Consider the following 12011-nt stretch of genomic DNA (forward strand, 5'->3'; position numbering starts at 1 on the left):
TCCATACAGAAGCGGTTCACAGGTCTTACAGTAGAATAAACTTTTCATAGTTCAGTCTGGAACATGGTTTTATGACAGAATTCTATGCCCATTTCAAACAGCCTCTCAATAATCTGTTTTGATTTCCCCTCAGGTGTTGATTACTATATACTGGTTGGGAAAAGCTGCCAATAGCTGTGCTTCATACAGCGGGGTGACGCTGAACCTGAAGGAGTTTGAGGGACTGCTCTCACAGATGCGCAAGGTATTCCTGTGTGCAACTTGGTGTTTTTACACTGGGCATGTCTGCAGTGGCCAGTCTGTTCCTTCCAATTTAGATCATAAAAGAGTAGCTGGTATGTTTTAATTAAGGCTTTGACTGGTGTACTGGCATGCATGTTGGAGTTGTGGTTATAAACACAGTAAACAAAGGGACATATTTTAAAGTCTTTACACCAAAATGCAATTTTATACATTTTTTTTTTTTTTTTTTTTTTTTTGGTAAAGGGAAACTGTTTACTTTACATAAAGTAAAACAAAAAACCCTTACTCGCTTTTAAGCCTTTGAGTTTAATTTTAGTTTCACAGAAAGTGGCGAATTGTAGTGAATATATTAAGGCATGACCTATAGTGTTTAGCTGGAGATTTTATATACACTGTAAGTAGTACAAACTACTTAAATCATGATACGTTTTTTGCAGCACTCAGAAATGCAGTGATTTTTAAGATTGAACTGCTTGTTTGTTTTTGGTTTTATTTTACTACAAGAAAGAATAACACGTGCCTGAAATATGCACAGTGCCGGGATGTAAAACCTAAATGAAGCCTCGTAATACAGCTTGCAGTCTGTGTCGCCAGGAAAAGAGTATCTTGATTTAGCTGCTTAAAAGTGTCCTACTTTTATGGATCAAGAGAAATGAGAGCATTAGTTAGAAATGAAAGTGACTCAAAACAGAAAGGCAAGAGAAATGCCACGGAGAGTTATTAATATAACCATAAAGCTACTGTGTATAAACTCTTAACTGTATTGAAAACCGTGCCACATGCCTGTGCTGAGAAAGGCAAGTACTCATCCTTAAAATACCTAGATACTAGCTCAGGTAATATGAAGGTCACACTTGGTATCCCAGAAATAAATTAATCTCCGGGATACAGCTGAGGCAGGCATGTGTATGTGCACTTCAGAGTTCCCTTTTATGTAGGGAATATTAACCATTACAAATGGGTGTTTCCTTTTAAGACTCCCGAACCTGAAAACTTTTACCAAAGACTTCTCGTCAGAGCAGTGTGACATGGCTGCTGCTCCGCCCCTGAGAGCAATATAGAAGCTACGCACCCTGACAACGATACCGTTTACCTTTTCAACGGAACCTAATTACGTCAGAGAGCGTTGGTAGTATATCTGTTTCTTTCTATGTATCTAGTCGTGCTTTTAGCCGTTGCTTAAAAGTGCTCATTAGGGGGCTCCTGTGTGGCACATCCGGTTAAGATGCTCAGTTTGGAGTGCAGGATGCCCCCTATCCTGGAGGTCTCTGGTTCAAGTCCAGGCTGCTTAAGTTGGCCAGGTTGTCCTCAGCTCACCGGGCACCAGTGACCCCTGTAGACTGACCGGGCACCTGTGGGCTTGCCTGTAAGCTGCCCGGAGCTCCTTTGTCCTCCGACGCTGTAACTCTGGGTTGGCTGCATGGCGGGCCCGCAGAGTGAAAAAAAAAAAAAAAAATCAGTCGGCTGATGGCACATGCTTCAGAGGATAGCGTGTGTTTGTCTTTGCTGCTCCCGAGTCAGTGTAGGGGTGGTAACAGTGAGCTGAGCTCAAATTGGGAGAAAAACGGGGTAAAATCAATTGGCGATTCTAAATTTAAAATAATTAAGTAAAGTGCTGGAGTTTCGCTTTGCGTTTCTACTGGTTGTGTTCTGTTAGATTGTGTTTCATTTTTTTTGCACAAGGTAAGTATTGAAACGAAACCGAGCAGCTTCTGTGGGCTGCCTACATTAGCAGCTTATTGCTGTATTAGTGTAGCTGTCCAGCACACTACTAGAAAGGCTTGTTTCAAGCAGGCTGCTTCCAGTCTTGTGCCTCTACTGACTGGAAGGTTAACCAGTAGCTGTTTCTGCAGGTGGACATCCCTGTTAGCGCGCCACTAGCGGTATCTGTGACCTGTCGCCCCCTATCCTGGTACCAAGCCGGGACAACAATCCAAAGCACACATCAAAATCTGCTTCAGAATGGTTAAAGAAGAATAAAATCAAGGTTCTGGAACGTCCTGGTCAAAGTACTGATCTAAATCTGATTGGTATGAGTTAAAGAAGGCTGTGCACAAGAGAAGTCCTCGGAATTTGAGTGAATTGGAGCAATTTTGTGTCGATGAATGGTCAGAAGTCACTAAAGAATCATGCCAAAAGCTCATTACAAATAACCTAATTGTTTTAAAGCAGTTATTATTGATAAAGGTGCCTCAACTAGCTATTAATTTCATTTTCCTTGTCAGTGTATGAATACTTTTGAATTAGCGTTTGAAGTTTTGCCCAAAAAATACTGAAATAAATAACTGTAGACTTTTGCTACAAAAGATTTTTTCTTTAATTTGTTTGAGAAAGTTCTAGAAATTTAAACATTTTCATTAGAGTATATATATTTTTTATATGTATTTAGTGTGCGTGATTTTTCTCCCCAGTTTGGAATGGGCAATCATTTTCCTCTTCGATTCCCCACACAGCTCTGGAGAACTGAAGGTTCAGTGGGTGTCCTCCGATCCAACGACCAAGCCAGGTTCTTCTTTTACACCCAAGAACTTTAGAGTAGATGTCAGCGAGCTACCGACCTCTGGAGGACACAGGCCAGCCCTGCAGGTGTCCAATTCTGAGCAGGGTTTGTTGTAGCGCTATGAGGAGAAACAGTCCCTGACAGTTTTACCTCCCTAACCCACGGGAGTGAATGCGACTCTCTCTTCAGAATCCACAGAGACTTTGCACAGCCAGGACGCGAGCCTGTGCTGTTAACTCCCCCTAGACACCAGCTGGCTGTGTTTTTACTAGGCGAGCCACTTGGGGACCCCGTTAATATATTGTTTAATTTGTTATTTAAAGCTTGTTGAATGTGCCAAATTCACCAACAATTAGAAATTGTACAATTCGACTGTACATTGCTACAGTGCAGAATGTACTTTAATACACTGTTCAAGTAACAACAAACAAATGAATGGCACACTGAATGAATTTAGTGTCTTGTATCTGAGTTTAGTTAAGGAAACGATACTCTTATGTAAAAACAATTGTACTATGGAACACAAAACCTTTTAGCAATATGCAATAAAAACATGAGGTACTGGTACACTATTAAAAGTGTCATATTAAAATGTTATCCATAAACCTGTCTCCTGATTTGCATTTAGACATATACTGTAGATACAATTTATTTGGAACAACTGCAGTTATTTTTTGTTATTTATTTGCTATTGTAACTAATTTTAAAACATACATTTATACAAGTGATTTATTTTAGCAGAGTGGCTAGGGTGCCTTCCACTGACCTTTTTGCTGAGCTAGGGATTCATGTGTTAGTATGGGATTCTTGCACTGGAAAGAATTCCTAATCACGGAGTTGTCAAAGACAGCCATTGTTCTGTGTGCTCTGACCATGTGGGTCAGCTACAAGTGCCTTCGTATCCTCCAGAGCCAAGAGCTGGCAAGGAGACAGGACTGGGCTGAGTTTCCTCTGAGGATCAGGAAAAGCATTTCTGAATAATTTTTTCATTGCTGATTGCCTCGCAGAAGAGATTCTTCTTTCATAACAGGAATGTCTGTGGAAGGTGGAGGGAGGCTGGTTATACACACTGGCTCATTATAACCCAATAGACCCAGGGTATTGAATCCTGTATCGGAGTGGGAGCTGCAAGTTGGGGGGGGAAAAGGAAAAAAAAAAAAAAAAGACTGGCTGGGACCCGTGTGGAATGGTTTCATCCAAAAAACTAAATGAATTGCTTATAAGCTGAATACCTTGAGCTGAGTTGTTGCTTTTCAGTGCGGCCTGTGTACAGTTGAACCATGATTCGTAAACAGGTAGTTGGTGATGCATGTTTTCTGGAATTGGTTACTAGAATTGTATTTGTACAGCTTGTTGTATGAATTTTTTTGAGAATGCTGCTGTTCAACAGTTTATATCCACTCTCTCCCTTGCTCCCTTAAAGTATTGCTGGCTTTATTTCATTCATATTGTCACTATTTATCAGATTTGTTTATTTTATTATTTGAATAAGAAATTCACTTTTTCCACTGTTACTAGGATTATATTTACTGGATATCTTTCTGGTCAGTGTATTGGTTATCCTGGATACTTTTGTCAAGAATGTTCCATGCCATAGTGCCACTGTATTTGCTTCCAGACGCACTTGATGTATTGTTAAATATGAAAGTATTAATCTGTACTTTTTTTTTTTTACAGTGTTTGTAACTTTGTGTTTGTTTTTGACTGTTAGGAGGCTGAAGACCTAGAGAGCCCCAAGCGCAGCATTCGTGACAGTGGCTACATAGATTGCTGGGACTCTGAACGCAGCGACTCCCTCTCGCCACCCCGGCACGGCAGAGACGACTCCTTCGACAGCCTGGATTCGTTTGGCTCACGTTCGCATCATACTCCCTCTCCCGATGTGGTGATCTTGGGCAGCAGCGATGGTGAGTGCCTGGAGGGTTCACACCTCGGGATTCCACTGTTTACCTGCTCTGTGCTGCATTGTTGCACATTTAAAATCTGGGCACAGATAGGCATGTGAAAAACGCTATGCAAATGCCTTTTAAAAAACAGGAATTTTAATACTTGTCACTTACTACAGGTACACTTCAATTGAAGATTAAGATTTGTCTCTGGGTTTTTTGTCAGACACATCAGCATTTGGACACAAAACAATGTTGTTGAATATACTTCTTTACAAATTTTATTAGAACAATATATACATTGTGATTACCAAACATGACTATAAAGACCTTTTTATATCAAAACAAGACATTTGGTTCTAGCTATTGAGAAAAGCTCTGAAATGTGATCGTCTGGCACGGTTTAGCTGTGTTTTACCTATGAATTGTCATTTGAAAACTGGGATTGGCAGATGTCCAGTGTGCAGCAAAGAAAACAAAACAGTCAATTAGGCAGCAAACCTTATGGGCACATCTTTTATGACAACAGCCTTGCCATTAACTGAAGACCATTTATTCTGGATTCACTTGGGGGGGGGGGGGGGGGGGGAGCGTTAATACTTAAATACAGCAATACAAGTATGGTTATCTTATGCTTAGGCCTTAGGCTAGCCATGCAAAAAGCTAAAACACCAACTGCTAAATCTTAAAACATACAATATATCACTCTCCTAAGCTAAAATCTAATTCCTATACCTTATAGCAGTGCATAAATGACATATCAATTCAAAATGATTCTTACCTTCCACCATATGGAAATGTAGATTTAGAATACAACGTAAAAACAATATCTGTCTTCAAAGGCAGACTTCTAAATACGACCGAACAGCAACCAGCTTTTTCAGAGATCCTCAGCGCATGGACCACACAACTTGGACTTAGCAAATCAAGTGATGCATGACTGAAGTCTTGCCTCAACTTTTATAGAGTTTTTTTCTTCACTTCATGCGTCAGAAGACCCGATTTAAATCTAATCATTTGGTTTGTTTTACAACTTGTATCTTTTAAGTAAACAGTGTATTTCAAAAGTGCCGGTAACTCCTTTAAAATTAATTGGATATGATCTTGTGTCTGCCACATTTTCTAATCTCTAAAATATGTGAGGTAATATTGATAACATTTTCCCCCTACCACAAAGTCCTTATAATTTATTAAGATATAAGTATATATAGAGAGATTCCTTTCACTATATAACACCAACTCTGTTTTAATTATTCCAGCCTTGGTCTAAAATATATTTCCTTCTCAAGAGTAAAAACATAATTTATAAAATACACACTGTAAACAAACTTGTTTCTCATGGACTTTGCTAATCTCTATCTAAAACCCCCTGCTTCCTGTCCTTAGACATCTTGTAGATGATAGTTCGAGGGGGCTTGAATTCTAAACTGAGTTTACTTTTAATTAATAAGAAACTCTACTGCAAGCACTTTCCCATATCCATTGCATTAGTCATGCCTTGGCTGGATTTAAGAAACTGCTCAGACTGGTATCTCTACAGATAAGAAAAAGCTAAAATCGTGTTTTTTTTTTATAATTAAGCTCTCATCATGGACAGTAGCTTTGTTTTTCTTGTGCTTCTCATTAGTTCATTTTAAAAAATCACTCATTTTATAGAGACCTTTAAATGTCTTAATATTCCTTCACACAGGCAAGCAGAGCTGAGGGGTACCATGCAGTAAATTTGTTGAGAAAAAAACCTGTAGCTTTATGGATGTACCCACGTTAATAAACCTAGGTTACAGCTTGGTATTACATTGTTTCACTTTTAAACATAACAGTTTCCCTGTAATAAATACTTGTTTTCTATCACATCAAAACGTTAATAAATGCAACACTGTGACTTTTTTAGTTTAAAATGTAATCCTGTCAAAAGGGTTGCTTTTTCTTTTGCAATACCTAAAAGGCTTCTGTTTTTGACTCGCAGACATCATCCCAATTAAAATTGCTAATTTCCTAATAAGAACTTATACTGTAGGCAACTTTTCGAATTGAATTAATGAAATGCTTACTTTTGCCTTTTCTCTCACGGTCATAAGCCTTTTGGCCCCAGTAGCTCCAGTTGTTTAGCTCATTTCACAGGTATTTCTGGTCAGCGTGACCCCAACCCAACTCCTTCTATACTCAGACTTACAATGATTTCTACAATAATAATTTATAGTGTGTGTGTGGTGTGTGTGTGTGTGTGTGTGTATGTATATATTATATATATATATATATATATATATATATATATATATATATATATATATATATATATATATATATAAACACACACACACACACACACTTTTTTCAAAAGATTAGAACACCATTTTTCCAGTTTTTATTGAAATTTAAGCAGTTCAAGTCCAGTGAATAACCTGAAATGGTACAAAGGTAAGCCTGCCAGAGGTTAAAAAAAAAAAGTTTAGGTTACCAAAAACTGAAAAATAATGTACATTTCAGAGTTATACAAAAAGAAACAAGTAATGGGTTAACAACTTACAGCTGTTCTGCAGCAATGGAAGTAAATTAAGCCTTGAAAGGTGATGCTAACAATTCCTACCGGTGTCCCAGCTTTTGTTGATTAGTTACAAACCCTCTGTCTGTATAAAAGCAGTGTTGGAACAGACTGTGTTACTACACCCTCTTAAGCATTATTTGGACAGTATTGTACTGCAGGAAGTAGTATATTGCTATCATAATGGCGAGAAAAAGGCAATTAACAAAGGAAGACAGACAGACCATTATAACCCTTAAAAGTGTAGGTCTTTCCTTTAGAGAAATTGCAAAGAAAGCCAAGGAGTCAGTGAGTACAGTTTCCTACACTATCAAAAGGCACTTGGAAACTGGAGGAAACTCTGACAGGAAGAGGTCTGGCAGACCCAAAGCCACAACAGAATCAGAAGACAAGTTTCTGAGAGTCAACAGCTTGCGTGATAGGCGGCTAACAGGACAACAGCTTCAAGCACAGCTTAACACTGGTCAGGCAAGTCTCAGTTTCAACTGTGAAGAGAAGACTTTGAGGCAGGTTTGACAGGTTGAGTGGCAGTAAGAAAGCCATTGCTAAGATGGTAAAATATATTAATAAAATAAATGAAGCACCGCCAGTGGACTACTGAAGACTGGAAGAAGGTCTTATGGACTGATGAATCAAAATTTGAAATCTTTGGTTCATCACGCAGGGTTTTTGTACGCCGTCGAGTAGGCGAAAGGATGGTTCCTCGGTGTGTGACACCAACTGTCAAACATGGAGGAGGAAGCGTGATAGTCAGGGGTTCATCCTACAGCAAGATAATGACCCAAAACATACCTCCAGGCTATGTCAGAACTACCTTAGAAGAAAAGAACAAGACGGTAGGCTTCAGATCATGGAATGGCCAGCACAGTCTCCAGACTTAAACCCCATCGAGCTGGTTTGGGATGAACTGGATAGAAGGGTGAAAGCAAAGCAACCTACAAGTGCAACACATTTGTGGGAACTTCTGCAACAGTGTTAGGAAGAACTTTCGTAGAAAGAATTTTTGTAGAAAGAATGCCACGAGTGTGTTCGGCTGTTATATCTGCAAAAGGTAGGTACTTTGAGTAAAAAATTTAGATTAAATTTTGTTTAACAAAATGATTCCATGATTTATTTTTTATCTCCAATTGTTTATTTGTTCTGTGCTTTAATTTCAGAGTACATTGAGACATTAAACTGCGTAAATTTCAATAAAAACTGGAAAAATGGAGGTGTTCTAAAACTTTTGACCGGTAGTGTGTTTCTGAACTGTGTGTTTTAACAATTTGTTTAGTATGTCTGCTGGCTTTATATTCTTTAAAACATAGTACAGTTATTACAACATTTTAACACACATGCAGTTTCACAAATGTCCAATTTGTATCCAAAAGATCAGCTTGCTTCAGTAGCGGTGACAGTCTTGGATCCATTTCTGTTCTCAGTGAGTCTGTCACCCACACCTGTGGTAGCTTTGACAGTTTTCAAAAGCCTGATACCTGCAAAAAACTTAAATCTTGTTAGCCAGGCTCAAATCTTTACATTTTCATTCCTATAATCAGTGGGAAAACTTCAAATAAATTAAGCTGTTTCAATCAAAGAGCCATCCATCTCTGCCGCGTAAACCTTTCACTCAAAAAAGTACAAGGGAAGATGGGTTTTAGGGTCACTCGTGACAATACTGTGTAAGAAAAGAGATCTGTCACACACCAAGTTCCAGTTTCAAAACCAGAGGTTGCTTTATTGTAATCACGCAAGAGTGAGGATACAGCGCTGGAGAGAACATCAACATTTTCTAACGCAGCAGAGATCACACGACATTTTTATACATGCATGCAAAACAACATCAGTGTACGCCTCCCAAACTGTTTGTGCCTTCTGTCACATCACCCTTCCCAAACTGTTTGTGCCTTCTGTCACATCACCCTTCCCAAACTATTTGTGCCTTCTGTCACATCACCCTTCCCAAACTGTTTGTTCTTGGTACTTTCCCCTTATCTAGTAGCCTCCACCCCCTTCTTGCAGTCTGTTCTCTCTTGAGGCATCAGTTTTTAGTTGTTTATCAACTCCAGGCAACTTCTGCTTACAGTATTTTCCTAGTGTAACATGCATGCATACTCATATTAACTGTTAAGCTTAACTATATTTTGTAAGTAATTTATACATTAAATCAAGCCATCATTAGTAAGAAAAGCAATGAAAGAAAAACTTCTCATTCTCTCTTACTTTGTACATTACCACCACACTGGCTGTTTATCTTCCCCTTTTCTTCCTCGTCCTCGTCTCCCTCAGTGTACTGTCTATAGGCAGCAATTTTCTTCAACTTATGCCACCTGAAGCACTGTACACAGTTCCAGAATGAAATCAAAATAGCAATAAAACATGTGTACCAAGATGTCACACCAACAATCCACCCATAATTCTTTAAACAGTGGCCTCTTTCTGAGCCAGTTTTACCTCTATCTTTGAATTTTCTATTTAATTGATGCTTTACTGAGTAGCTCACTTACTTGTCTATGCATTGGGGCACTTGGCATTCTAGGGTGTCTTTACATAACATAGTAGTTATGATTTAGCTACTATGCACCACTGATATTGTCCCACCTGAACTACGCATTCTGTATGTGGGTATACTGCATCTCCATTTCATTGGATATATTTGTGTGCAATTTTGTAATGGCATTACATGTACAGACCACACTGGATCGTGTCTCGTAACAACAGGGGCAATGGACCACCCGAGTTTCGTAGTATATTGTTTGCTAGGTTGCTGCTGTTCACACAGTGTTTGTTTGATTGTGGACTTTGCCAATTGGTCTGATTTTTAAGCTTCCTTATATACATTACTAGGGGTCAGATATGGAACTAGGGCATAGAATCCAATGCACCCTTGCATTCTTACCCATTTTCTTGTGCCCTTACTGTTAGGGCCCCCATCACATGTTCAGCAGTACCATGGTACGGTGCTAGCCGTTGTTGTAATTCTTTGTGCGCTTTATGCGGTACCTCCCCCACTCATATGTCCATTATCTCTGGTTGTATTTCTGTTATTAAATCTCTGGCAAACAAATTTACAACCAATCCTTTCACTCAAGTCATATAACCCCTCCTCTACTCCTCCTAGTAAAGCCATTGTTGCATTTCCCTGTAGAGTCACAGTCTGGTTAGTATATAACGCTTTGCCTGCTGTATGAGCTGTGTCTGTCATTGAATACCACAGCTCATATATCAGCTGAGTTCAAAACTGAGTTATCTGCCTCAAACCAGCCTGCTATATGATTAAAAAGTCCCCTCCTGACTCTTTGGGTTTACCAGTTGAGAGTGCTTCTTGATATTGTACCTGCTACGCTATCTGGGTTTTATATTCTGATTATAATAGCTTGTAACTTTCTGTAACCATATTCCTACCCTGGGGGAAGACTTACAGTGTTCATTAAACATTGCTGCTACGTTTGTTAGGTTATATTGGATATGTGCTAATGCCAAATTAGTATTAAGCACTATTTTCTTTCCTGGGCCAAGAATTCTCCCAATTTCAGGGAACGGTCTTGTTGGGGGACATCTATCAGGCTTGGCGTCATCACAAGTTGATAATATATTTTTTAACACCTCTTTGTATGTACAGTTATGTGACCGTTTGTCTACAAGGTTATCTGTCTTGGTTATGTTAGACCATTCATCTTATAAAGCGCTTTGTGATGGTGGTCCACTATGAAAGGTTCTATATAAAATAAAGATTGACTTGATTGATTGATTCATATGGTTAGGAGCATTGTATTAATGTGTTGTTTCCTCCTAGTTCTTTTTGCCATACCCATGCCCGCGTTTCCTCGTTCAGTCATATGGTCAGGTTATATTTACAATCGTATCTTGCATATTGTGAGCCATTTCTACCAAATGCCATTCCGGACCCCTTTCCGTGATTTTAACCTGTTAGGGTTACCTTCTTTTGACAGTTACTAGTATCCCTTTCCCTGGAGTCAAAAATGTTGCTGTGTTTATGTACCCATATGCAAGTGTTTATTGTAAAACCCAATGTTTCTTGGGTGAAGCCATGCCATTGTTACGTTATCATAGTACAAACCATGTATTTGTATCCTAGAAAATATGATCATGTTGTTGTTACGGCTTTCTATTTGTACTTCTTTACCCAGCTCATTTCAAGGGTCCTGCCAGACAGTGGGTTCCTGTGATCTTGGTTCTTTGTTGCCATGTCATGGGTCCATTGTGGGTGTTATTTCTAGCTTAACATATTGTCCTTTCTTTACCCAGTTTGTGTAATTGGGGTGGTGAGAGGGTTCCATCGGGCTGCTACTATCACTGGTGCTTTTGCCAAAGAACAAATGTAGTACAGTTAGTTATCAGTTATGTCTCTGATTTTCAGGTTTTTAATTGGCAGCTGTATAGTACCCACTTTTACTTTTGGTAGTCAATACCGCTTGGCTGTTTCCTGCTTTTTACCCCAATGCATGGCCCCATTACTTCATTCACTTTATATATGGGCCCATCCATCATGGTCCAAAAGCTGAGTTATTTGCAAATTTTTGTAATCCTTCATCACTGATTTCAAACTTCGCTTCAGTGTTATGCTTTTCCCATTGCTTATCATTATTTAGGTCTGACTGTCTCTGTTGCAGTATTGCATCTTGTTTTAAAACCTGTAACTGTTCACTCACAGCTTTCATGAACTGCTGTTGTGTTAATTTTGTCATTTGTCCAATTAGTGGACTCCCTACTGGGTCCATTGGTGATTGCATCACCTTGCCAGTCATTAATCCTTATGGACTGATCCCAGCTGCTTTCAGGGTGTGGCTCTTAATTTCATTAGAACCACTGGCAATTTTTCCGGCCAAGTTTTGGCCGT

General features: G+C 39.1%; 1 protein-coding gene across 10 annotated transcripts in view; it reads left to right on the plus strand.

Annotated features, from left to right (window-relative positions):
• Positions 1–12011, plus strand: part of LOC121324101 (LIM and calponin homology domains-containing protein 1-like) — a 156045-nt gene that overhangs the window by 76636 nt on the left and 67398 nt on the right. For 9 of the 10 annotated variants that reach the window (XM_041265575.1, XM_041265593.1, XM_041265584.1 and 6 more), the window contains exons 6-7: positions 134–244; positions 4455–4650. In XM_041265575.1, the coding sequence (XP_041121509.1) occupies positions 134–244; positions 4455–4650 (307 nt within the window). Of the gene's footprint in view, positions 1–133; positions 245–2668; positions 4039–4454; positions 4651–12011 lie in introns of those variants that run through there. The other variant, XM_041265636.1, reaches the window with a different exon arrangement.

Source organism: Polyodon spathula, chromosome 1 (genome assembly GCF_017654505.1).
Source record: "Polyodon spathula isolate WHYD16114869_AA chromosome 1, ASM1765450v1, whole genome shotgun sequence".
In the NCBI taxonomy this organism is placed as follows: Eukaryota; Metazoa; Chordata; class Actinopteri; order Acipenseriformes; family Polyodontidae; genus Polyodon; species Polyodon spathula.